This window comes from Eucalyptus grandis, chromosome 3 (assembly GCF_016545825.1).
Source record: "Eucalyptus grandis isolate ANBG69807.140 chromosome 3, ASM1654582v1, whole genome shotgun sequence".
Taxonomy (NCBI): domain Eukaryota; kingdom Viridiplantae; phylum Streptophyta; class Magnoliopsida; order Myrtales; family Myrtaceae; genus Eucalyptus; species Eucalyptus grandis.
Genome location: NC_052614.1, coordinates 70,995,429 through 71,023,424, shown reverse-complemented (window position 1 = coordinate 71,023,424; position 27,996 = coordinate 70,995,429). Strand labels below are relative to the sequence as shown.

General features: G+C 39.2%; 4 protein-coding genes across 4 annotated transcripts; 2 read left to right on the top strand and 2 right to left on the bottom strand.

Annotated features, from left to right (window-relative positions):
• Window positions 1-3,297, top strand: LOC104438409 (ubiquitin C-terminal hydrolase 22). Its single transcript, XM_010051556.3, has 3 exons — window positions 1-1,118; window positions 1,581-1,699; window positions 2,146-3,297. Exons 1-3 carry the CDS (start codon window positions 352-354, stop codon window positions 2,928-2,930), a joined length of 1,671 nt encoding a protein of 556 aa, XP_010049858.2. The 5' UTR covers window positions 1-351; the 3' UTR covers window positions 2,931-3,297.
• Window positions 3,298-4,434: 1,137 nt separating this feature from the next.
• On the top strand, window positions 4,435-9,370 carry LOC104438410. The gene is given in 10 exon segments (XM_010051557.2): window positions 4,435-4,608; window positions 5,271-5,611; window positions 5,681-5,831; window positions 6,236-6,576; window positions 6,679-6,829; window positions 7,131-7,465; window positions 7,535-7,685; window positions 7,815-8,155; window positions 8,570-8,782; window positions 8,785-9,370. Coding segments are annotated over 9 exon segments (2,271 nt in total). The 5' UTR covers window positions 4,435-4,608; window positions 5,271-5,335; the 3' UTR covers window positions 9,097-9,370.
• A 2,285-nt stretch (window positions 9,371-11,655) lies between these two features.
• LOC104438412 (protein RRC1) lies at window positions 11,656-20,875 on the bottom strand. The gene is given in 18 exon segments (XM_010051559.3): window positions 11,656-12,270; window positions 12,627-12,793; window positions 13,145-13,543; window positions 13,545-13,945; window positions 14,057-14,281; window positions 14,683-14,820; window positions 15,066-15,150; window positions 15,261-15,319; window positions 15,445-15,666; window positions 16,114-16,185; window positions 16,386-16,498; window positions 17,030-17,195; window positions 17,280-17,399; window positions 17,571-17,723; window positions 17,821-17,881; window positions 20,048-20,093; window positions 20,305-20,440; window positions 20,547-20,875. Coding segments are annotated over 18 exon segments (2,886 nt in total). The 5' UTR covers window positions 20,622-20,875; the 3' UTR covers window positions 11,656-12,022.
• Window positions 20,876-24,188: 3,313 nt separating this feature from the next.
• On the bottom strand, window positions 24,189-27,266 carry LOC104438413 (enhancer of rudimentary homolog). Its single transcript, XM_010051561.3, has 4 exons — window positions 26,985-27,266; window positions 26,485-26,578; window positions 25,385-25,505; window positions 24,189-24,607 (listed from the first exon to the last, which is right to left on the bottom strand). The coding sequence occupies exons 1-4, from the start codon at window positions 26,985-26,987 to the stop codon at window positions 24,517-24,519; spliced, it is 309 nt and encodes a 102-aa protein (XP_010049863.2). The 5' UTR covers window positions 26,988-27,266; the 3' UTR covers window positions 24,189-24,516.
• Between the last annotated feature and the right edge of the window lie 730 nt (window positions 27,267-27,996).

Here is a 27,996-nt window from a genome sequence, read left to right as displayed (position 1 = left end):
ATCAACAAAAAATAAAAAAGGCAGAACCTTCCTCTCCCCTCCATTAAGTCATTCCCAAAGAATTGATTTCTCTCTCTTTCTCTCTCTCTCTCTCTCTCTCTCAAATCCACAGCAACTACACGCAGCAGTTCTAATCCAATCCATTTCCTTTTCCAACTCTTCCTATCCATTTCGGATCATTCTTTCTTAGCATCGTCTCGATCGCCTCTTGCGTTTTTCCCCCTTTTGTCCGCTGTTGAAATTCATTGCCTGCCGCCGATTCACGCCTTCAAGATACCCTTTTTCTTTCCTTTTTCGATTAATCTGCGCGTACCCATCTCGTGAACGACTCCGATTTTTGGATCTCTACCCATGGACCCGTCCTCAGCCAAGCCTCGATGCTCCGTCCCCAAACCCTGCAATCACCTAGCTGATTACAAGCTGAAATACGGCCTGGCGGGCTACGATTCCCTCCAGGACAACTTCGTCACTGGCTCGAATGGGAAGACGATCGTTTGTACGCCCGATAGGAAGATACCCAGATGCTTTTTCTGTGATGGGTATCGCGAAAGGCTCTACCTTTGCTTAGTTTGCTCTTCGGTCTCTTGCTTGGATCACACCCTCTTGCACTCCCGATCTGATTGTGGAAACGACATAGCTGTCGACGTCAAAAGATCCGAGCTTTACTGTGGGAAATGTCATGATCAGGTCTATGATGCTGATTTTGACACTGCTGTGGTGAGTAAGTATAAGAAGGACCTGATAGTTTGCAGAAATGCTTTTGAGAGTATTGGGGAGAGATCGAGTAAGAGGAGGAGATTGAGTTCTGCGATAGATTTGGATTTGAAGAAGTGGAAGGAGCTGCCTTGTATAAGAGATCAGAGGGCCAAGTCTTGGTATCCGATTGGGTTGAGAGGATTGAATAATTTGGGGAACACCTGTTTCATGAATTCTGTGTTGCAAGCATTGTTACATGCCCCTCCGTTGAGGAATTACTTCCTTAGCGGTAGGCATAACCGCGAAACTTGCCAGAGGAGATCATTAGATGGATTCTGTTTGCTTTGTGACATTGACATTATCTTCTCGGCCATGTTTTCGGGTGATCGGAGTCCATATAGCCCAGCTCAATTTCTTTACAGGTGTGTACTTGTTATCTGCATATGATATCCTTTGGATTTAGCTCAATTTTCCAGCTCCTAAAGAATCAATCTTTGAAGAGAGATCTGCCAGTTGTGTTCATGTGTATGGTTGTGATATCATCACTTGTGCCTCAAATTAGTACTCTTGGTTGTGTCTCATCAGATTAATTGACTTATTCAAGATAAAAGCTGAAAATCAGCAATTTTGATGAAGCATGGATTGTGTGCAGCACTCTGACTAGATTTAGTTCCCTGATTGAATGAAATGTGGCGGTGCCATTTTGTGGTTGGAGGGGTTTGAATGTAATTAGTTCGACTTTGGTTAAGAAGGATTGATTGTGGTGTTTCGAATGTGTTCTTCCTCATCAGTTCCACAGCTTATGTATAGTGTCTAATTCTTCAAAATATTGATCTAATCATGACATTGTTTAATGTTTCATGACTGAATCTGTTGTATTGCAGCTGGTGGCAGCATTCAGCAAATCTAGCTAGTTACACGCAGCAAGATGCTCATGAGTTTTTCATTTCGCTGTTGGATGGTATCCATGAAAAGGAGAACAAACTAAGGGACACGAACAAAGGTATAGTAGCTTTGCACACTCATGCTTGATTGGTCATGCCATCTGTTATTCATCCGTGCACAATGCAGATTCATGCTAGCTGCAGTAGAATTTGGGAGCATCAATACAGAGTGTTAAATTGCAGTCTTTCATGAGGGCAATATAAGAAGTTTCTGATTAATATGCTTTAAACTTTTGGCTCTGAGCTGGGTGCACGTGTATGTTTGTCAATTCCATATGGACATTGTCTTACGTAAGTGCTTATATACATACCTGGATCCGCAAAATTAGCATGACATTATGGACTGCACATATGAAGTTCTCTGCATATTTTGCATATTACAAGTGGCAAGCAGAGATCAGATTCACCTAAAGATTGGTCTAATGGTCTGAAGATAAATCAGCACTGTCATGAAGTTGCCTAGGTATTATCCCTTGCATGCTAATGATACTTTTCTTTTTCTCAGATGCTGGAGATTGCCCATGTATAGCTCACAGGGTATTTTCTGGACTCTTAAGATCAGATGTCACCTGTCTGACTTGTGGATTCACTTCCACAACCTATGACCCTTTTATGGACATTTCACTTCACTTGGATTCGAGTCCTTGTTCATCAACAGAGACAACTAACAAAGGTTCTAAATTGAATGGAAGCACGAGCATATCTACATCAACCCTCATTGGATGTTTGGATCTTTTCACGAAACCGGAAAAGTTGGGATCGGACCAGAAACTACACTGCCAAAATTGTCAAGAAAAGCAAGATTCTTCGAAGCAACTGTCCATTGGGAGGCTCCCTTTGGCATTGTGTCTTCAGGTAAAAAGGTTTGAGCACTCATTCATAAGGAAAACATCAAGGAAAATAGATTGGCATTTACAGTTCCCATTCTCTTTGGACATGAGCCCCTACTTGTCCTCCTCGATCATCAGAAAGAGGCTTGGGAATAGAATGATTTCTTTTGATGGCGACGAATCTGATGTCTCAGCTGAATATGAGATATTTGCTGTTGTTACACATTCTGGCATGCTGGAATCGGGACACTATGTGACTTATCTGCGCTTAAGAAACCAATGGTATAAATGTGACGATGCTTGGATAACTGAGGTCGATGAGGCGACTGTCCGAGCTTCACAATGTTACATGACCTTCTACGTGCAGAAGATGCTGTACCACAAAGCCAATGAAGAAATTGGTTGTGCACCAACTTCCTCACGGAGGGATTCACTTATGTCAGTAGTAGGTTACTGCTAGAGAAAGACCATGTTGATGGGTGTTTTCATAGGGTGGTTGTGGAGATCAACACAAATTGCATGTGATGGTTGACAAAAGGACGGACGGACGGAGGTTTATGTAGATCGCCCTTCAATAAAATGATGGAGGTGGAGCCCAAAATGGGAAAAAGATGCAAAGATAATTTAACAGCATCCCCTGCTTGGACAGTGATCATCAGATTCATCAGACTCACTGTTAAGTGCTTAGTATTCTTTGATGGGATTCATTCATGTATAGTGTCCTCTGTCCTCACTACTAATACACAGCAACATTATGACTAAGTCCCCTCTGCTTCCATGTTTCATCCGCTTTCTTTCTGATTATTGATGTCTCCAAGATCTCTCTCTCTCTCTCTCTCTCTCTCTCGTGCGCGCGCTTTTTTGCCCATGCACAGACATTGCGGATACATATCACAGGGTTTCTGGCTTTCTGCTTCCGCGCCTTCCAACCTGAGGCACAGCATAGCGTCCAAGGATGTGTCGATTTTATTTACCTCAGCAATGAAAACTCACATTCCGCTTCAGGCCAAACGAAACAACCATTCTAAGCATTCAGATCAGAACATATAGTGTTTCGCTTGCTTTTCTCTAGTTCCTGTTCTCTTTGCCAAATGCTTTTAGTGCATTACATGCTTATTGCAAACTATACACATCTTTCTACAAATTTTTCCCAAAATGAGTCGGGGAAACGGCCTTACAGCGCAGGCATGTACCTAATCTACAGACATAGGTAAAAATTCTGGATCTTTGTTCAGTTCAGTTTTCAGAAATCAAGCCTTTGATGGTTTCTCTCTGTTCTTTTCCGGCTTGAGAGGTGAAATAGGCTATGACAAGGAAAGAACAGAGTAATGAGTATGAAGTAGTGTTAATACCACGAAAAATCCTAGATTCGTAAACTTATAATAAATTTACCTTAAATTATTTTTTTGACCACTAAAAATTTCAAACCGATATATCTGTGACAAATGTATGTCGAATTATCATAAAAAAAAATCCTAAATTAATACGTTTATGACAAATTAATCCCAAATTAATTTTTTTTACCTTTAAAAACCCTAAACTTATACATTTATGATAAATATACCCTCTTTTAAATTGGATTAATACCATACAAAAAACCACAAAATAGATATAATTGTAATAAACGGTTGGTACATTAGTCAAATGTTAAATGTCATTCAACTCGGCAATTTGATTATAAAATTTAACAAAAGCTAACATAGGATAAATTTGTCGGAAGTAATACCAATTTGGGGTAAATTGATCAAAATTATACTAATTTGAGATTTTTAGTTGTCAAAAAAATTAATTTGAGATATATTTATTATAAATATATTAATTTAGAATTTTTCATGATATTAACTGTATATGAACTATAGATTATCAGATTACATCCTCCATATTGGGCTTCAGGCCCAGCATTGTTCCAACGCCCTAAAGACTGCAATTTGCGTTCTCTTTCGTTGGATTGGTAAGAGAGAGAGAGAGAGAGAAGGAGATTGCGTCTGTAACCAAACAGCTGTTGAGGGGGCGTTATTCCGGATTAGGGTTAACTCCTCTTCGCTTTCGTACGGCAGGGTCCCTTTAGGCGCCAAAACTCCGCAGAAGTGCCACTCCCCAATCACCTCCTCCCCCTCCTCTTCCACTGTATCGTCCAGGTAAAAAAAACCAGGACATCCCTTGAGTGCGTTCAACGTTTCCCGTTCCCGCGTGTGAAAAGATCCAATCTTTCTCGATACCCTTTACAGAAAAAGTGGTTTTTTTTAACAATGCGTGATGCTAGGATCATATCTGTGCAGCGTCGGAGTGTCTGTCGAGCGGATTTTTTCGTTTGTTTCCTTTGCTCTCCTTGTTGATTTCGTGACTGTATTCCAATGTAAAATATGAAATGTCTTGTGAGATGGGTTGGTGTGGTTCTGACGTGCCCTGAATTCAATTTAATCTCGGAGTAGTATGGCAGTCGACTTCATTGCATTTCCCTGAACCATGTGCTTCTGGGCTGAGTTAGTGCGCCTACTTCGATGACGAGATCAGAATAAGATTCTTGTCTTGCGCAAAATGTCGTTGGACATTCTTCTATGGTATTATTTCCAGAGGCATCTCGGTGTCTAGTATCCATACGGTGGCTACACTGTTGTCACTTGAATTTCCTATGTTAAGGCTGCCTTCAAGAGAGCTTAACCCAGAGAGTTTTATTACAGCTAACTCTTTTGCCATAGTCTCCTCCATGCTTGTTTTTAATATCTATGAGTCGATTTAAAATGCACTTATGCCTCTCTTTGCTTCTGATGAGGTTTCTCATTGTCTATCCAATATCTAGGAAGATAAATGGACTGTCAAATCCCTGTGAGCAATGATCGTTCAAGGACATATTGGACACCTACAATGGAACGGTATTTTATTGATCTTATGATAGAGCACATGCACAGAGGAAACCGGATCGGCCATACTTTTAATAAGCAAGCCTGGACAGACATGCTTGCCGTATTCAATGCTAAATTTGGATCTCAATATGATAAAGATGCTCTCAAACTCCGTTATACAAATCTCTGGAGGCAATTTAACGATGTAAAGAATCTTCTGGGTCAGAATGGATTCTCTTGGGATGAAACTCGACAGATGGTGATTGCTGATGACTATGTTTGGGATGCTTATCTCAAGGTGAATTACCTCGGCTACATCTTAGTAGGGGTCTATGCCTTGATTTGAAACTTTATTCAAATGATGCAGGTTCACCCAGAAGTGCGCACTTACAAGACAAAATCAGTTCTGAACTTTAATGACTTATGTTTAATTTATGGATATACATCCGCTGATGGAAGATACAGCCGGTCAAGCCATGACGTGGACTTTGATGATGAAATCCAGAGAGTAAATATGGGTTGGTTCTTTTTCACCTCGTGATTATGGTCAATTTACCTCATGCAGCATCCCTCAGTGTGTAGGAGCAACAATGGTTTATGTTGGGATTTACCTTCAGAAGGATTTAACTGTCATTTAACATTAAAAAAAAAAAAAAAACTTTGGATGCCTCAGACTGGTTATTTGTGATGTGGACAAAATCTTTCAGCTCAATGTTAAATACCGTATATTTTTGTTTTATATTTTTAGTATGCAGTCAATAGACTAAATTTGAGACACATCATGCTTTTACTAAGCAAATATCTAACATTTCTTGGTGAGGAGATGGCCGTGTCAAAGTGATTTTTATTTTCTCAGAGAAATCTTGTTTCAACTAGTAGAATATGTCAAACTCATACTAAGTTTCTACATCTCAATCTCTAGGAGATGGAGTGGGTAGTCACGTACTATCAAATAATGAACGTCCAAGAACAGACTGGACCCCATCAATGGACCAGTACTTCCTTGAGCTTATGCTGGACCAAGTAGGGAGAGGCAATAAGTCCGGTGATACATTTACCAAGCAGGCATGGACGGACATGCTTCATTTGTTCAATGAAAAATTTGGTCCTCAGTATGGAAAGAGGGTTTTGAGGCATAGATACAAGAAATTATGGAATTACTACTCCGATGCCACCCTTCTTCTTCAAGAAGATGGATTTTCATGGGATAAAACACGCCAAATGATCACTGCTGATGATGATGTATGGAATGCCCATATCAAGGTACGTGGTCTTCAGATGAGTACAGGGTTCTCTCTCCTTACTTCACTGTTTCTTGTGTTCCCTTCTGTTTCAAAATAATTGATGTTCATACAATGACTATAGGCGAACCCGCATGCACGGACATATAGGACCAAGGTCCTGCCCAACTATGATGATCTGGTCCTAATTTATGGCAGTGCATTTGACAATGGGACTCAGAGTCGACTTGATCAGCAAAAGAACTCTGAAGATGACAACATCGGAAGAAAGTCCGGTAAGACGGATTATCTCTTTCTTATTAGTTTCTCTCATCTCCTAGAGTAATTATGAGGTTTGGTCTTTGGTCCATATGAAGACTCAAGGAGACTCTTGACTTGTTTGTCTCCTTTTACAGCTTGCTTTTTTCTCATATGCCTATTTTTTCAATTGCCAATATGTTGTGCCTAATCTCATTGATATATATGTCTGTAGTTCATACATATCAAAATGCTTGAAATATCTGGTTGATGTGTACATGGTTTCTTTTGTAACTAGTAGAATGTCTATATGACCCGTCTTCCTATTTTTTGGTGAAGGGAAAGCTAGGGACAAATCCTGTACTAGTGACCGCACAAGGACATACTGGACACCACCTATGGACCGCTACCTCATTGACCTGCTACTGGACCAGGCTCTCAAAGGAAATAAGCTTGGTCAGACGTTTATAACACAGGCTTGGACCATCATGGTTGCTCATTTTAATGCAAATTTTCAATCTAACTATGAGAAAGATATTCTGAAGAACCGGTACAAATACTTGAGGAAGCAATTCAATGAAATAAGAAATATTCTCAAACAGGATGGCTTTTTATGGGATGAAGCAAGAGAAATGATAACAGCTGATGACCAGTTGTGGGATGCTTATATCAAGGTGAATTTAATGCTCATCATATCAGATTGTCTTTTTCTGTTATGCAGTCTCTTATGTGCATAATTATAGGAACACCCTGATGCTCGATCTTATAGAGTAAGAACAGTCCCAAGCTATCACAAACTGTGTGTGATTTTTGGAGAAGAGAGTTTTGATGGAAGATATAACCATGTCACTCATAGTACAGATCCCAGCTGTGAAATACCCATCTTGATGACCGGTATGTAATTCTTGGGAATTTGGAGTGTGTTCGCCATTGATGTTCTATTAGTGATGAGAATAACAAATGATTTGCATTTCACTTTATCAAATCAGATTTTCTAAATGATGCCTCTTTTGCTCTTTGTAGGTGACGAGCTTAATGATTTGTACTCCCCAAGGAATGAATCTTCACTGGTAGAGTGGACAGAACAAATGGATCGTTATTTTACTGACCTTTTGATAGAGATGACGCATGGAGGGAATAAGAATGGTTCAACATTGGATGATGTAGCCTGGGTTCAGATGATTACATCTTTCAATAAACAATTCGGACTTCAATGTGGCAGATCTGACTTAGAAAGTCGGTATATCTTCTTGATGAAGCAGTATGATGAGATCAGCAAACTTCTTAGTCATGGTGGGTTCGCATGGGATGAAATGCAGAAGATGGTAATTGCAGATGGTGAGGTTTGGGAAGCTTATATGAAGGTAAAGTTCCTTTTATGAGTGTTTTGGAATATTTTTATTTTAATCACTTGACTTCCTGCTCCAGCATTCAGCCATGATGCAGCTTTGCTTACATCTCTTTCTTGGCAAATCACTTCCCAGTTCTTCGCATGATCTCTTGGTAAAAATCTCAGGAATGTAGCACAGAAGACTGAGAAATATTTGTCTTTTGGCAAAGGTTTCTATTCTGGAACTATGGGGAGCATTTCTAACTATTCCCACTCAAAATTAGAATAGCATGTTTAACTTAGGGAAATTGAAATCTTTGTCAGTCCATCTAAAATGAAATATTAACAGAGAAAACTTTGCAGAAATTTATACTTGAGGTATTGAATTGGGTGCTCCTTTGTGAGCCATAATTGTGAGCTACTTAATTGTGAGTTGTGAAATTTTCAGGTTGATCCAGATGCTTGTGCATACAGAGATAAAGTTTTATGTTGCTATGACGATTTACGCAAGATTTACTCTAATATGGTGGATGGAAACTTCATCGGTGAGGATCCTGGAACATGTGGTATACATGATGCGCAAAATCTGGAGGGAGATGCTGGATGTACAGATGCTCGCTCTCCATCAGGGATTATCACATTTCTCATCCACTGAGCAAGCGACCAGGCACGCCATCCCATGAACCTGGTCCTGTTAGTAAACTGCAGAAAACTGATGAGATGCAGGGAGTTCTCTCAGGCCATGGCATTGAAGGTGCTACTGGGGACAAAATTCCTATTTCTTTGGGTCGGAGTGAGCAGAAGAGCTATACAATTGAAGGTGCTATTAGTGCACTTCAGGAGATACCGGACATAGACGACGATGTCCTGCTGGATGGTTGCGATCTTTTGGAGGACGAGAGAAAAGCCAGGACATTCTTGGCACTCGATGCTCCACTGCGGAAGAAATGGTTGTTAAGAAAGCTGCGGCCATAGTCCTCGCTCTTCAATTTGAGTGTTACGGATGGTTTATGGTCCTGAACTTGGGAGATGAAGGCAGAAATGGTTGAGACTCAAATTCTTTTGGAGGTGAGTTTTGTTAGGAGCAGGATCTGGAATGTTAATAGATAGGAAACTCACACTAACCATTGCCTCCAGTTTGTATAGAATGATGTTAGTCTAGGTTTGGAAGCTTAAGCTTTCTGAAGCTTTGGTTGCTCATGATAATAGGTTTACTGAGATAAGACCAGGCCAATGGGGTAAAGAAAAACATTGTATTTCACGGAAAATAAATAATTTGAAAATTTTTTTCTTTAAAATAATTATTTTAAGAACGAGGTTGTATGGCACGTAAAATAAAAGAATATTTGCTCTCTGGAAATCTCATCTTGTTTCACATTTGCTAGAGTTGAGCCCGTGCGATGCAAGGAACATGACAATAGACAATAAATCAAGTAATAAATTGTGACATTTCTAAAAAGCAATTAAGAAATACACTCTTTTATCTTGTTAGAGTCAGTATTATTTATTTTATTTGATATTATATCCCTTCAAAATAATTTCTAAATCGAGCAAAATAAAACAATTGGAAATGGAATTTTTTGGATCACATGAACCCATCTTTTTCGCTTATATCATTTTGAACTTTGAAAGAATTAGGAAAACAATTATATCATTTTGAACTTTGAAAGAATTAGGCAAACAATTAATTGATCAAAGAATCCTTCGTTTGGTAAACTTGTTCCGGGAATAAAAGATCAACTTTTTTCTATTTTTTCTTAAGATTCTAAAATACTGAATGTTTAGAGAAGAATGAGATTCCATTAACTCACATCGTCCAAATTGTTAAAAGAAGTTTTAACAAATCCATTAAGTAAGACTATAAATGTGTAGAAAAGTCCACATACTTATTGTATAGTACATAGATTCACTAATTATGGGCCTAGATGACTACAAAATAAATCTGCATCAATTTTTTATTAAAAAAAAAAAAAAAAAAACGGTAAACAAGTTGTTTGTTACTTAGACCGTCCACAATGCTCGTCATGAGTGAATCATCCGTAAAACCTTTTAAGTTTGAACTCGCAAAAAAAATCAATTTTCATATGAAATGTTTCTTTTTACTCTTTTTGAATGATAAATGTTTATATCAATAAAAAGAATCATCCCTTGCACTATGGCCACATATCCGTATATATTGTTGTGTTTGGTTAAATAAAATCAACTCTGAAATGTGATACATATACGTGACCTAGTAAAATTTGAGAGTGCAACATAATGATAATGTTTAAATTCATTTGGAAATAAATTCCCATGTTCAATTGTTTGAACATTTCGCAACAACATTCGAGGAGATATTAGACTTGAAGAATTTTCATTAGAACCAAATTTTTTATCTTTTTTTTTTCAGATGGATAAAAAAAAAATAACAATAGCAAGAGTTAAATTCCTTATATTGTTCAAGGATCGGACATAAAAGAAATAACCTTTGAAAATCGCTAAACACATCTTATATCAAAAAGAAAAGAGAAGACAAAAGCTATGAAAAAAATTTACTTACCAACTCTCAACCGAAAGTGAAACAAATGAAAATGCATGAAAACTTGTGAATTTAAGCCAAAGATTGCAAATGGTTGTGAGAAATTTATAATGTAGAGGAATACAACAAGTGTGATTTTTAAAACACAATAGTAAGTTCTGTTAATACAAGTGAAAATCTATGCTATTTTATAGTGCAATCAGCCTTAGGTCCCATAGTACAGTGATTGGTATGTGATGATACAATGTGCTGACGTGATTGTCTTTTTATTTAGTTACAGACATAATTGTTATTTTGATCCATTACTGTCATTATTACCTTTTGATTTGCTGATGCTGACATGATTGCCCTTTTGATTCCTTGCTGTCATGATTGTATTTTTTTTCTTTTTAATTTTTTGGACTTATCGGTGTGGCCAGTTATGCATGTTTCATTCGTCGTCTTTCGAAAAATTTACGGGAGATAAGATGCCATAAGAATAGCCTTCGTTGGTATTCCCGATGTGGTTGATTGGCTAAAAAAATATGTAGGAATAAAATTGCACACTGCAAGATATATCTGAAAACTAAAAGGGCCAGAGGTTCGAACCCTCCATACCAACAGCGGCAAAAGCCGAGTCCACTCGTTGAGTTCCTTCCTCTTTTGCTTGTATTTTTGCCCTTTTTTTACTTGGCAGGGGCTAATGAAAGATTTTTCAGTTTGAAGTAACTTCTGTCAAGGCCCGAGAACTGACCTTTCTTCACTCTTAATAGCTAAAGATAATATTGCCCGGAAACTGATCGGTATAACTCGACAAGAGAATGTCTTGTACATGATGATAAGAGTTATCCATAAGGGTACAATTACACTTCAGGTCCAGCATAGATTTCCTGCATCAAGTATACGAAGCATTGAAGCGGGAAAGAACGGGTTTCAAAATCAGGGTCTCGATTTACAATAAGACCGTTTCCTCCTTATGCTTCGGATTCTCTTTTCAGCATCAAAAGCAGTAATAAGAACGAGGTGTCAAGCGGCTCTACTGAAAAAGAAATCCTAACAATTCATTAGGGGGAAACACGGAACATCCGCAGTTTACATTATACAAAATTTGACTCCATTCACTAAATTGTGCTCTTCAGTAAATGCAATAATCCCATGACAGGGCCCATGACAGGGCTACACCAGGATTTTCAATGGCAAACCATTCTTCTTCAAACAAACCACTGCAGAGAAAAAGACCTAACATTTTCCTTGTACATGGACAAGATACGAAACGCGTCAAGTGACAATGCAGTCCTATCTCCACTTCGCTTGGATTCTGCATACCAACTTTGTGACAGAAATTTAGCCCGTCATTAATGGCCAAGCTGTCATTTTTCAGTCCACCCATAAATTGCCATTTGATCACGTCCGTCTTCTCCTATCACGCTCTCTCTCTCTACCTCTATCCTTGTCATAATCATCCCTCTCTCTGCTGCCACTCTTCTCACGATCTCTACTTCTTTCACTGTCTAAGTGATGCATCCTACCATCTCTGTCACGGTTAGATGATCTTCGAGGTGGACTAGCACTGCGACTTCGGCTACGATGACGTTTTCTGGAAGAGTCACGGGAATTATCTCTTCTGTCCTTCCTCTCTGATGAAGATCTCCCTGGAGTTAACGAGGCAGGATAACCTTAGATGGGGGCAGAGAAGTAGCTCTTCCAAAATCTAGTAGTTACAATAAACGACGCTTTGCACCAAGTATTTTATTAGAGAGTACTGGGCACTTGTTAAGCAACCAATTAACTAAACTTTTACATTTGATAGTCCTAGCGTAATGCACCATCAGTGCCCAGAAAAATTAAATTATTTCAAATAAAGTATATTCAACAAATGCCCCAGGGGAACTCCTTAACAATACCCTCACAAAAATTCTCCAACAGATCAATGACAAGTAGAGTAAGAACATAAAGCAAAGGAGAAGGAAAGCGTGTATGTTAAGGGCTAATTGGCAGTATGACTTACTGTTCCCAGAAACACCATCACTAGAGCCTGATAATCCATATTCCACCTCCAGCCGTTTCCTGCGCAAGGCAACTTTGTTCTCGATTTCTTCCACATTCTTGATTCCATGTTCTTCCAGAGATTCACGATACTCTATCAAAGCAGCCTCTAGACGCCTCAATTTTTGTCTGTAATAGGAGAAGTCAATCAACCAATACAAAATGGATCAAAGCAAGATATGTACAGGTAACAAAGACCTATCAACAGCAATGCACCATAGTACCCAAAACAAATCCACCTACTTTCTTCTCTAGGCATCATACAGCAAATCCTAATCTTATTTGTGGACACACATCTTCTCCTTGCCAGAGGAAAACATTAATGGTAGTAAAAGAAATTAACTAGAGAAGCTACACTGCTGTCTACAATCAACAGTTATAGAATCCTTAGAGGAAGACTTTTCAAGCAAACATACAAGAACAAGTTCTCCAAAAGAAGATATAAATGGAATTTCAAACCTAGTTAAGGTGAGAGATAACCTTTGCTCTTCACTCATTCCGCTGTCTGACTGAGATGGAATGCTTGAATCAGCCGCCAACTCAATCCCATCAACATCGCCAGGAGCATCCCCAGCATTCTCGCTTCCAGATGATGAATAGCCTAACCCTAGGCCTCTAGAACCTCCTTCCGGTTCATCATCGCTTTCATCATTTTCTCGAGCCCACTTTGAAGATGGCAAAACAAGATCATTTTTCTCTTTCCTCGTGAAAGCTTTCAGCTCAGGTGGTGGAATTGGGATGGTTGAAGCCAATGTAACAGATTCTTCTCCTTTTGCAGCCACCTCATCCTCCCCATAACGACCCCATCCTGTTAATCCTACAGGCCCAGCATCAACATTATTATCTCTTTGACCACTTGAATATCTCCCAGTGCTCGCTACTCTGCTTAAATTTCAAGTCCTCATCTAACTCATAGCCCCTCTGTCTCTCTGCCTCTTCAAGACTTAACAACCTTGCAACCATCATTTCTCTACCACCAACAAGAGACAATCCATTATGCCTACAGCGTCTTTCAAGCTCAGCGAGGGGAAGAGACATTAACTCTTGCGTAGCAGCTCCTCTGCCCATTGCCAAGGCAGCATCTTGGTTGACCTTAACTCCATCACCCGACTCTTCTGAGTTTGCTTTCTTTTCTATTTCAGGTGTGTCACCACATAGAGAGTGAAAAGGGACCACCCCAGAATTACTCAATCGGAGAAAAGTAGCCCGTAATCCATTCACATAAGCATCAGAAAACAGAAACCAGTCTGACCATACTTGCAAAACCTTCAGGACTCGTTCCTGCAGATTTCAAAAAGGAATCACACAGGTAAAACACCTAAAGAAACGCATCAAGAGAATTGGTCAACAATTTCCTCAAAAAACAAATTTTAAGCAACCTATCACAATTACCTTAAGGGCCTCGGCAGTGATCCTTCCAGTTATACTCCGATACAAATCATTAAAGCTCTCCATTATGTCAGGCAGTGTCGCTTCGAATTTAGTGCGGTATGCAGAAGCATTTTTCACAGGAGCACTACTATTATGGAGGACATCAGAAACCAGCATAAGCCTTGCAACCTTAGTTGGGATAGGTGTCTCTTTAAGTGTTAAAGATTCTGTTAAAACCTCAACGACCTGCATTCCAACAATCATCATAGGCGAGTCAAAACGAATAATCATAAAATAAACTCCAAATTAGGTAGGATGCAAATCTCACTCCATCTTATGTCATACACAGGTATAAACAGAGGCAAAGTGGTGAGTTGAGAACAACAGGTGGCAAAAGGCAACATAAGTAAAATACAGACGTAACAAGTAATATGCTCACAAGCCACCACATGAAATACTAACAGATTATCATTTGAGAAGGTATTCATACTTAAAAGCATTTTTGTAATGAGTAAAGACCTCTGAAGGCACGCATTACAACAATGATAAACAGTTAATCCCCATCCCACTAATTAGTTAGAAAGAGAACTAAAGTGAAAAAACAAAAAACAAAAAAAGAATTATGAATCGCTTAATGGGCATATCACCTCCCCGGCAGCATCAGCATTGTCTAAAGCGAAACCCATTGCCTCCTTTATCAAGTTTCTCTCCAACGTTAATGCACGCAGCATGTCCTCAAATTCATCCCTCTGCGAATCAGTTAGTGTACGTTCTGGCTCTACACGCTGCAAAGAAAAAGAAAATGACAATGAGCAATTTCACATTAAGAATTAATTTTGAATGCCATAATGTGCACATACCCCAATTCCAGCTATCTTTTCAATTGATTCAGACACAATCACAAGCAAGAGGCAGTTCGCATATTCATGAAAAACGAAAGGCATGCTGGACACCCAATAGCACAAACAGCATGGAAACAAGGCAAAGGAAGAGAGAGAAGGATTGAAGACCCAGGAAAGTGAGATGATACCCTGCTTCTCCCAGCAGCAAATGTCGTGCCAGATTCTTTTTCATGTTCAGGACTTCGGGCAATAGGCAAGGGTGGAGGTATCCATCTAGGAAATAAATCAAGTGATGTGATCAAATTCCAGGATGTTCATTACTCTCAAACAACCAAAAGATCACAGGCAGTGACATGGTAGCATGTACTAGCACAACTTACTACCTTCCACTACCAGTAATCATGATGAAAGGTTCTGTTCGCCATCTTTGAAGAGTGTCGCCCTGCAATAGACAAGACAGAATATGACTATAGTTCTTCTCTTGGGCCAGAAAAGTGAAGCCTAATGTTTGCCTCTCAATTCAAAACCAGATTAATATGCCAACTAGACTATATCAGTAAGTTTCACCTGAGCAAAAGAATAAAGCCTCCAGATATAATAGGTATGCTCTTTAGATCCAAGCTCAAACAAGAAACTGAAAAGTTGCTTCCCACGACCTCTCTCCATAATAGCCTGTTCAAACGCACATCCACCATCCAATACATATAATGCCATTGTATCAATCACATGCCGGAGATGATCATCCTCCGGTGGAACGACAGTTATATCAGGTATGTTAGGAGTCAAAACCTGCAGAGAAACCAAAGCATCGAAAAATACTTTTAAGTCTGTCCAGCTTTTCATCAAATCAGAAGAGGAAGCACGATGAGAAATTGGTTGTGAGAAGGATAAAACGGAACAGTCAAGAACATGCATATAATTAGCAACACGGTTTCTCAGCATTAAGCAAATCCACCCTGATACTAAAGAGACTACAAATATGAAATGCCAACAAAAGCAAATTAAACCACAAAAAGAGATTAAAATTGACCATTGGTCTTTTTACTGCAGGGCAAGAAAAAAAAAGTAATCAATCACATGAAAGAGGCTCGTGGGAGATGAGGCACCTTCCCAAGTCACAAGTACGAAACAACCAGAAAGCTCAAATGAGCATATGAAAGAGCAGTTCCCTACATGACCCACGCAAATATTGCAAATGATTTAACTGCACTGAAGAACAGGATAATAAAGGCATACCAACTCGGAGTTCTGAGCAGGGACTGTGGTAACTGGTGGACCTGATGGACCAGACAAAATCACTGTTGCGCCCTGTAAAGCACGAAATAGAATAGTTATTCATTCTCAGCCTTCAACAATTTCAGCTATGAGGCTACTCAATAGTGCAATTTCAAGACTTATATCGAGAAAGATGTTGGCTTCAAGTACAAGCTCAAAGAGGAATATCAGCACCAAATCTACAGCAAGCAAATCAACCGGTCTGCTTTTGAAGCAAAAGTAAGAAACCAGACCTCCTTACTCCTTATGGCCATGTGCCCTGGTGGAGGAGCAGGAAGAGCTTGTGATGGGAGAGCCACAGATTTACCCCATCCAATCTTCAATTCATACTCATAAACAACGACACCTGCACAAGAATTTGTTATTATATATGAGTAAACAGCAAACTATAAAGCTCCATGCAATACTAACACTAACTCAAAAATGAACGTGCCTTCAGGCCCTATAAACGAATATAATACGTCATGAATATGCTGGGGCTTTAACAGTTTGTTATAGCAGCTAGTCATACATTTGGTTTGCCTTCGGGTTGATAAAAACCATACTTATTTATTTAAGTCCATTTGTATAGCCATGACAAAACATAAAGATGAGGAAGCAAAGAACCATATGATGGACGAAGTTAAATTTTAAGAGAGAGGCCAGCAACTAAATGAGAGAAGCTTGGTGAATTGGCAGTGTGACAGAACGAATTTGGTCCCCATGGCCGCTTGGATCGCCCTTGCATAGCTCTTTAAACTGCCATAACATTCTATTTTGCCATATAAAATGCACAGAAGGGGACAGAACAGATAGAAAAGCACCAAGATATCCTCCTTAGCACATTAACCACTGCATTAATTACACCAATCATAAGTAAGAACTACAAATTTCGGACCTTGCATTTCGTCCTTTGCGGCCTGTGCATCAGCTCTGTTCATGAAAGCCACAAATCCACAATTTCTCTGCCGTCTTCTCTCTTCTTCTGTCCGAGGCCACATTATCTTTACACTTGCTATGGGACCAAATCTTCCAAAGGTCCGTAAAAGGAAGTTCTCATCAACCTATCACAACATTATAAGTTAAATCACTATTAGCTTTGGTCAAATATAGCACTGAATATTAGAGAAAGTTCAAGCATATCATACCTGAGGTGAAAGGTTACCAACATAGAGGTTCGTCGTCTGTGGATCACCATCATCAAATGATCCAGGAAACCTTCCACTTGGATCGAGATCATCAGGCAGTTCATCAAATCGGGTAGATGGCTGTAAAGAGAAAGAGAATCGCACCAAAAGCTAAATACGAGCATAACGAAGAATCCGAGAAAAATGCACAATTTTTTCATCACTCTCTTTCTTGCACCCGCTCCATTCTGATAAATGAACTGTATCAGCTAAAGAACACCAGAAAGTGGGTCCAAAATTAAAGGCACATACAGCAGAATTTTCACTCGGGCGGCCATCGCGCCAATGTTCACGCTCTTGATTCCGTCTCTCCCTCAGTTCTTGCTCATGCTTCAGCTCCTCCATGAAATGATCTATGTTTCGTGACTTCCCTTTCTCTCTCTCTTTTGTCTTCTCCTCGTCTTTCTAAAATGTTCAATTAGATATTAATGCAGAATATTTGAATTAAGTCAATCAAAAAATCACAATCAAGAAAAAGGAAAAGAGTCTCCATAACAGATACCTTCTTTTCAGTTTCTTTTCCTTTGGATGAAAGAGGGGGTGGTATGAAAGAAGGAACATACCTGAGAAGAAGGATATATCAATACCTATGTCCACTAAAACATTTCTGTCACATTATTAGAACAATTGCAGAAGAGAAGAACAGAATATCACAATAACAATATCACTTGCAAGAAGTAGGTGAGATGCTGACTCAGTCAAAACTATAATATAAGGGAATTTCTCCAGGTGTACTACATCAGCTAGAATTAGATTTTGAAGTTCAAAGTATAATGCGAAACATAAGCATAATAGCAAAGCAACACGAAAGAAGCGACTATCATTTGCATAAGAACTTGGTGCATTGAAAAAGGACCAGACAGTAATGCATCTTTTCTTTTTGCCTTTTTCTTTTTTCTTTTGGGCTAAACACGAGTGGTACCCACATAGAACCTTCCCAGGAAAGTAGTGCCAGTATGTTCAACAACCGCATGATTAAGAAAAAGCAAACTAAACACATAATACCCATGAAGAGAATGGAGAAAGACATAGATTGCCCAAAGCTAAATGAAATTCTTATTAAACACGGGAATTATTCTTTCATCAAACAAATAATGACATATATTTTCCATCCCATATTGTATGCATAGTTACACTTTGCATACTATGATTCCAACCATTTAAGTGTTCCTAAGCCTGCTCACGACTGAATCTAAAATTATTCACAAAACTAGATAGAAAAGAGAATGCAAAGCGAAGATTGCAGTCACTTTTTCCAAACTACGCCCTCTAATATTTGAAAATGAAGCCATATACAAAACCTACATTGCCATCCACCTACCCAGAGTAACAGACTATTTTCAAATTTACAAGCTCATTGGCAGTCCTAAAATGAAATCAAGCACCTGGAATTATCTGACCAGCACATGACGTCATATAAAGCACTGTGCAAAAAAATATAAACCATTCATTCAACTATTAGAAGTGAACACACAGAAACAGTGCAACATCAACTTATGAAGAGATTCCCTACATGCTTCATCACATCAAAGACTGTTAATATTGGTCCAAGCCTTATGCCATCTTACCAAGCTTCAACAGCTAGAGCATAGATTGCTTTAATAGAGGAAATCAAATGCAAGCATAGAATATCATCTCTTGTGTAAAATCCAGGAGAAAAGGAAGGCTCCAAGGGATTATTATAAAGGATATCTACAATTTTTACGTTTGTGTAGCAGAGCCAGCACCCAAAGACAAATAAACCCAAATCCAAGGTTTAGCAACCTCTCCAGATCAGAACCATAGAAACAAAGCTCTAATAATCGGAACCCTATTAAATATGTATAAACCATTAGATTCCTTGCATTGGCTAATTATTTTGAAAAAAGGGACATGGCATAAGAGTAAAATTTAGGAAACAATTCTAAATCATGTCAGATTTAAATAAATAAATAAATAAATAAAAGCAGAAGGAAATAGTTTTTAAGCTCAGTAGTCTCGTGCATCTATCCAATTTTTGGCCCATATAAGATTCTCCCCTATGTGTAGATTTTCCTCGAAATTCAAGTATTTGCTTAAACCATGCCAGTAACTATTGAGACTAAGTAGCACAGTAGTACCAATGACCAAGGGACATATTACCCATAGGTAGAGCACCAAATTAAGTTTAGATATTGCGAAGAGTATAGATATCTTAAATATGCTCATGCACACTAAAAGATGTTCCAAGTTCATTCGTGATTAAAACATAATGTAATAGCAATTTCAATGTTGATATTACAAACCCAATGATCGCGCGATGCCAATAGCTAACAAAATTAACCCCCATCTTTTAAATGCCAGTATGCAATCAGGTCACAAGACATGGAAATTGACCATAGCAATCCAATGTCCCTCAAGAATGACAAACACGATAGGTAGCGCTGGTCAAGCTCACATGCAGCAACCACATAATGTAGAACTATTTCTTGAACACTGAGATTACAAGCTAATCTCGTCTTGAGATATACGACTTCACAACAGCGCAAGCAAAAGGCAATTGGCATAGGAAAGAGGGGAACACAAAAAATACATATCAATGGAAATAACATCAACTAAGCCACTCACAAATAATCTTACACTTGAGGACCTAAATAATTACGAAAAAGGCATACATGACAATGTCATCTCCATGTGTCTCTTTTTCTACTTATGATGCCTTCAACGACAGAGGATCGTAGTGCACGGTCAGTTAAAAAGTACTTGTTTACCTACTTCCCTTCTTTGGAACAGGCATCCCATCTTTGGACTTTTCACCTGCCATCCGTGAATGAATGAAAAAGGCCCATACTTTTATTAATTTGTCCCCAGATTAGATGATAAAAATCACTCATTTACTTATACATCGCATGGATAAGTAATAATAATAATAATAATAAAAAAAAAAAAAACTGACATTTAACACAGGCTTCCCGTAACTTAAGAAAAAAAAACGTCGAAAAAACCAGATTCAGACTGCCGAGCTAACCTTCGGAATCGGCCTTCGCCCGCTCGTTCGGATTGATCAGCCCTCCTCGAACGAACGCCTTCGACCCGGGCGCATTGTCCCCTTGGAAGGACTCCACGAATTCGGCGTAGAGGCGAGCCGTCTCATCTTCGGCCCTCTGCAAGAAATTCATCAGATGAGGCAAACACCAGATTGCTAACGGAAACTCGAGAAGTTCTACAGAGCTCCGCAGAGAGGGAGAGGGAGAGGGAGAGGGGAGTCACCTTCTTCTTCGCCTCTTCCTCCTCGCGGTGCTTCTGGAAGGGCGTCTTCTTGCGGGTAATGGAGAACGAGCTCATCCTCGCATGAGGATGCCGGAACCACGTGTCGCCGGCGGACACTCGGAGTCAATCAGGGTTTCCAGAATCGTTCGTCGGCCGGCGATTGGAGCAATCCGGATCGCCGGGACGTGGCGTTTCTGGAGAGATTCGACTGGTGGAAGAAGGAGGAGAAGGAGGAGGGAGGAAGACGACTGATTGGAAACCCTAGGCCAGCAGCTGCAGCGGGAGAAGAAGAGAGGAAGAGGAAGGGGAAGAGGAAGCTCACGGGTTTGGGCTTCTTCTACCGTTTCGAGATTTTTAAAAGCTTATTATCGAGAAAGGCTTTGGCCCTTTTTTTTCTTTTTTTGACTAATTAACGCTGGCCTGCAATTCTGCATTACACAAAGTGAAAAATCCAAGTAAGGGACCGCCCACCTAGTTAGCGCTATTGGCGGCGAGCTTTTCCCCCTAACGCAAAGGTAGGAGCTTGATTCTTAGGGCATCATAAGGTGACTTACCCGATGGCACATATGTGGTGGCTAGCACGTGTTGCCCAGTGTTTACTCCCGTTAACCCGGCCTCGTTAACCCGGGCCTTTCGGGCTATCCATATTGATATGGTGCGTGAGTTTCTGGGTCACCAAAAAAAAAAATCAAATAAGGGCTCCCATATACCCTTGTTTTCTTAAATAAAGGCTTGAAATAGATCCAAGAGGAAGTCATCCCTCCCATTTGTGACCGTCGCCCCATGGCCACTACCTCACTAGTGATTGGGTGGCAGCCACAAGCAAGGACGGAGTCCTCCCTCTTCGTGTGTTTTTTTTTCAGTTTGGAAAAAAAATGAAAAAAGTTTAAAAACCAAATTATCCTTTCACTAAATAATAAGTTCAAACATTTATTTGAAACTAATATGATCACTTTAAACACTTATTTGAAATAAAGTATACTTTAGGTCCTTATATGAGAAAATAATGACACTTCGAATTCTTATTTGAGACTTATTTAAAAAGATGAGGACACTTCATGTTTTTATTTGAGATAATATCCACTTTAAATACTTATTTGAAAAAAAATGATAATACTTCAAGTTCTTATTTGAAATTTTACCTTATGTAAGTTATAAATTTTACTTATTTAAATTTGATTTACTGATATAACATGATAAAACAATATGAACACACATAAAGGTTACAAAGCCACCTCTCTCGAAAATGCATTTACCCCATCTCCCCGAGAATGTATTATCTTAGGGCGAACCCCAGTGGTTAACACACATAAAGGTTACAAAGCCATAAAAATTTAAGGAGTATTATCGACCTGTTAAATCATAAAAATTTAGAGTCGGTCTTAGTTCATATAAAAGGGGCTTTTCATTACTTGACAATCTAGAGCAATTCAAGCAATTTAACTCAGTAAAAAATTTTCCCCTCTTACTCGTATTATAAATTTAGCACTCTTTGAAGTTTTAACCTTCAACGATGCCCAAAAATATTCCATCCATATCCATGAGAATCTCCTAATATTGATGATTATCTTCTTTTGGGTTTTAATTTTTATTTCATAACCGAGTAATGAATGTTGTGCTTGTTTCAGCATCCTTTGCAATTGCCAAACAAAGATGGCACGAAGGTTTCAAACTCTTTATGATTTGCGGAAAATTTGATACTCATGAAAAATATTTTTAGAGAATTCATTTTTCAATAAAAAATTTATAATTTCTGGTGTTTTGCATGGAAACTGGCTTTTAACGAATGGATTTTCGGAGAATTCATTCCTTTTTTTTTTTTAAAGTACATAAAAACATTTGAGCTCTAGGAGTTTGCTTAAATATTCAGATCATCAGGCAGAGGTTGACAAGCAATGCAACCTTGTTTGGAGTCGGAGGGATCCTGAAAACTTCTCTAACTAAACACGATTTGTCTTTTTTTCTTATATATAAAAAAATGAGTTTCTAACTTATCACTAGTTGGAAAAATATATTAATCTTTATCTGATTATTAAGTTGCCATATAGGAAGTAATTATCGCCATGAAAACCATAGTAGTGGAGAGATTCTTCCCACCTGATAGAGTCATTTCTTATTATAATATTCTAAGTACCATGGCAAATTTCAATTATGTGTTTAAACTAGTAGGACTCGTGCATTGAATCATTAACTTCTTAAATATGTCCGATAGAAATCTTGCCATGATATAAGGATGTTTTAGTGAGGTCTCTTGGCAGTATAGCATTTTCCTTTAGGGAAAAAAACGACTAATAACATTTAGGAAAACGGCACCGGAGATCCACCGAAGTGTTCTTCTACTCTTCTTTTTTCTTTTTATCAAAAGTGTCTCTTTACTTTTAAAAATATTACGACATAGTCAATCTCTTATACATTTTCATTTGTCGGTCAATCTTCGTTGACATAGACCGTTCGCTTGTTAGATGAGCACAAAAGCACATATGGCCAAATTATGATTGATGGAATTGTGGAGTCTTGACCAGGAAAGTATTATATGAAAGGAAAGTTTTTTTTTAACTGTTAAGAACATATATGTAATTTCAACCTTAGCTTTGTATGCCCTAAATACTTATTATATATTTTATATATATATATATAGACGATATTACTTATAATGATAACTTATAACTCTAATATTGATAGTGATGGTAAAGAAATTGCTTAGTACAGCACCATGATTTTTTACTTTCCTCTTTTACTTTCGCATTCCTGACAATGGTATTTGTAGGAATGGCGAAAGTGCAACGATACACAAAGGGAAGGTGAAGATTGAGCAGGTCAACAGCGAGGATTTTGGTTTTTGGAAAATGCAGCTCGAGGATCAATCGTATCAGAAAAACCTGCATCGGCCTTGAGAAGCCCTAAGCGTGAGTCGTAAGTAACCAAGCTTACACAAGCCTCGCTTCCCATTCTGGTCAGAGCGACGTTTTATAATCTTGATAGCATCACTAGAAAAACAATTCGCATCTGTCCTAATCACAGTGTAATTTTTAACAAAACTGGGAGAGCCCAAAACTCAGACAGATCTGGTCAGTACGCCATGACATAGAGCTAACCAATATTTTTTTTACATATAATTTTGAGGCACAGGTACAGTCGATGCAGGACTATTGTGCTAGTACTCAAATCGGTTTTAGCTCCTTTGTCCCCTACGATGTTTTGCTTGGCTAAGGGAGTTTGAAGTGACTGCCCACTTTTGTAGATGAATTTCTTGTCTGCAAATTCTGGATCTTTAGGTTGTACTTGACTCGAAAGGGCTATGAAGTATGCAATTACCGGTGCTTCTACTGGACGAGGCAAACTCGCGAGATGCAATCATCGAAAAACACCCAGGAGCCAGCGGATTCAGTGCCTTGTTACTGCAGGATCAGCTTCGCGTTACTCCTTTCACGAGCTGAAGCCATTCCTACCTCAGCATGTGGACAAGCTTATAAGCTGGAGCGCAATCTGCAAATTTTACTCCGGCAACTCGCACACTGGATCGATCAACTGGCGAAACACCTTTTGTATCAGTAATGCCAAGCACATGGTTCAATAACTATCTCGATATACATACAAATGGAGTCTCCCACAGAGAGGGAGGGAGAGAGAGAGAGAGAGAGAGAGAGAGCCATATTCTCACAATATCATATAGTTTTCTAGTAACACGAGTTTACAATCTTCAAATCCAAGGTCCAACTCCTCAGGCAACTTAAGGACCTTGTAATAGAATAATCGGAAACCAGATCTCACATCGCTTGCTATTCTCGAGTATAAACCATGGAAAAGGAAGTCGTGATCAGGGCTTGAGACCAGCCATACATCTTCATGATAAAAGGCAGTAAAAACACTTCTCAAAGAACCTCGCGCATATACCATCTCTCCTGAAACCAAATTCTACATATTACACAGACGATTACCAAATACTGCTTTGCCAAATCGAGCAAGACTCTCATCGCGCCATCTTCTTCAGGTGTTGAAAGGTGCGTTGTTTAATCCACTCTCTGTCATAGGGCAGATATGCCTGGGTACTATGATCATAACTGCAGGTCCAAATAAAAAGGCAAGGACATTAGCATTATGACGAAAGAATAAGGCCTTATCACATAAAATAATAGGATTAACACAACATCCACTGTTCCTGCACGATGGAGTCTGGTAACATAAGAGGTTGAGTAATAAATATTCACAGAAGCCTCTTGGCATTCCTTTCTGTAAACATATGAAAGTAATTTTCTAGGATGTATTCTGCCGGTAAACACTTCACCTAGATTAGCAGAAGTTCAAAATTTACTGGTGGCCAGTAGAATGATGTATAGACAATCAAAGAAGACAAATTTCAAGATAAATTCATGAAATAGAAGAGGCATTGTTCTACTTGGAAAAATAGGCAGAGTGTTAAATCTGAAAAATAGATAGAATGGAGAAACCAAGGCAAATCCAATTAACCAATCACTTCTATTGCAAAGCACACAGTCAATGTACACAATTGAAGGTTTCTTTAAAAGAACGTCCCATATATTAAAGTATCCACAAGCAAAGCACTTCTCAATGGTACAACAAAAGACAAACATAAAAAGAAAGTCCCTTCTCTAGATTTATGAGGAAAAGAGATTTAAATGAAAACTTAAAACAAGGAGAAACAATATCGTAATAGCTAAAACTCTTCTGTTGTTCCATGCAAAATCCTAGAACTTCTTTTCAGCAGGTAAGCCCTATTCAGCAACAGAACAAGTATTTCAATCCTTTTTTAGGCAGATGAGAAAGCATACTGCATGGTGCATAAAGCATGAGAGAGAGAGAGAGAGAGAGATACATACACTAGAGCACTCAAGTCCGTGAGACCATCCATGAAATTGTAAAGATCTGTAATATCATAAGTGATGTTTCTGATGGCAGGATTTAGCTCCTTGAGTTTTCTTTCATATAATCCACATATACCTGCACAAAAATGCATACAATTAGAGTATTTAACTATATAGTAGCCCTCTAATATTGTGAAATGTTCTCAATTTTCATTTTCTGTTTGGAGGTGGGTGGTGTTGGGAGAAAATAGAGGAATTGGCCCTTTCCTTGACCACACCTGTGTGAGTTTAAACTATAGATTTCCACTGACTATGAATTCGGTGCATGACTAATGAGTGGCAGCCTATTTAACATAGCTCCATCAAGGACACTGACACTGTGCATTGCTTTCAATCTATTTATATCCTAAAATACATGCATTTGGTTTGGTTGTAATAAATACTATGGCAGGCCTTGCTGGACAACAAATATTGGAACAAACTTGACCCTTCTTTCAATCAGGTATCAGCCACTTTAATGATTTTCACTCGAGAGGGCAAAGTTCGCCCATTCACCCACTTAGAAAAGCAAAGTACACAAAACCTGAAATCATACTGCTCTAATAAGCATCTTTCACCCTAATCTTTCAGACTCGAATGAGAAATATGCACCATTTTGATGCGTTGTCAACTTGCTGGAAGATAATCTGTTTGCTGGAAGTTTCAACAAACTCACAGCTCCACTTCTAATTGCAGACACATACTCTTGGCATCATAGACAATCAATGCATGAAACAAGATATTTCCAAGTCTCAGAACTTCTCTTCCTTAAATCAGTTGCCGATGAATGAGTGATGACAAAATAAAACAGGACTAGCAAATGCCTTCTATCCCAGGACAAGCAGAATCAAATTCTTGTTTCTTATCCCTTACATGCGCTTTGCACATACAGAGATTATGAGAGAAAATCTACAAGCTATGCTGGTAAGATAAAGCAGCGTCTCTGGTGATGCTTAATGCAAAAAACACAGATAAAAAACTCGTCGAAAGCTATTCACTTTTCTTCATCTAATAAAGGAAGATCGATGGTGGTTAGAACTATCAAGAAACATCAGTGCGATATCTAGCATTCTTACCATCCATAGCTTGACTCACAGAGCCATAGTCCATGAAAGTCCTGCTTGCCCTGTTTTGAGAAGTCTGCATGAGAATGATCGTGTGCCTGTTCGCCTGTCACGGAAAAGCACGAAGAACCGCCCATCAGCATTCAGCACACCCAATGCTTATTCAGAAACCGTATAACATCCGCAAAATACCATCACCGCCGACCCATTTTACACATTCAACGATAACAGCATAAGCAGCCATTTCCCTATGGGTCGCAAGACTCTCTCCTATGCTATAAACCGATCGGAACTCTAAATCGAGCATTCAAAGTACGGATTTTGAAAGCGCGTACGAACTGCAAACTGGACAACCACTACGACAGAAGACAAATTTCCAATCATTGCAACACCGAGACCATCTAAGTATCCACTCGAATTTCACTCAAAACCCGCCGTACGGCATCGAAACCTACTCAAGCCGAACCTACGAGACGACGAGAATCGAGTTCGCCGCGGGGGCGCGTGTTTACCATAATCTCTCCCTGTTTTCCGGAAGTCGGAGCTCCCAACCGAGGCGCCGGCCGGACGCGAACGGGAACTCGATCGGGAACCGCTCGATCGCCGGCGATCTGGTCCGCCGGGAGCGGCGTCGTACGCAAGCGATCCTGCCGAGAGAAAACGAAGGAAGGAGAGAGATGGAAGGAACTGATCCGGAACCCTAGCTGGAGGAGGAGGGAAGAGGAAGAAGACCTCGGGGATTGGGGAGGAGGGACTGCTTTTTCCCGTTTTCAGATTGTGAAGCTAACGCGAAATTCATTTTTATTCCCTTTGTACGAAAAAGACGCTGGGCCTTCTGCGAAACCTGAAGCTTTTTCTTCTTTTTCTTTTTCTTTTTTGAACGTTTTGTCCTCTTTCGTTTTGACTTCAAGTCAATAAGGTTGTCGCCTTTCGGACGCGCGGCTGTCCGTGAAAAATCAAGTGCCTTTGTCGGGTGAGAGTAAAGTCGGTGGATCATTTACGTTACCTTAGTGGCGAAGAGCCGATTTCAATGTGCCGAATTTTGCTGTCGATGTCGACGTGAAGTCTTTAGGAATATCGGCCGGCTACCTCTAGAGTAACTTTAATTCTTTTAAGCAACAGCTCTTTTATTCGGCACCATCGGATTACTTAGGCCGGTTACTTTCATCCCTATTTGACACGCTGGTCTTATGGTCAAGCTACCTTTTGCTTTTGCAATCAATGGCTCATTTTCTTCCTGCCCAAGAAAACTTTTGCGCACTTTCTTTACCTTTGGGAAGGCCTACACTCCATAGGAATTGCTTACCTAAGATTACCTCCCAACTCGTAAGCCCTGACACAAGATTAGGGTTCTAGAAAATGGGATTAAATCAATTAAAACTCTCTATTGGCTTGAGTTATTTTTTTTTTAAAAAGAATGACGTGAGAAGCAAATCTCAAGACGCAACACAAGGCAAACCTAGTTGATAATGATTGACCTGTTCTCGTGATTAGAATGTCTATAATCATATCCTAGTCCAATCC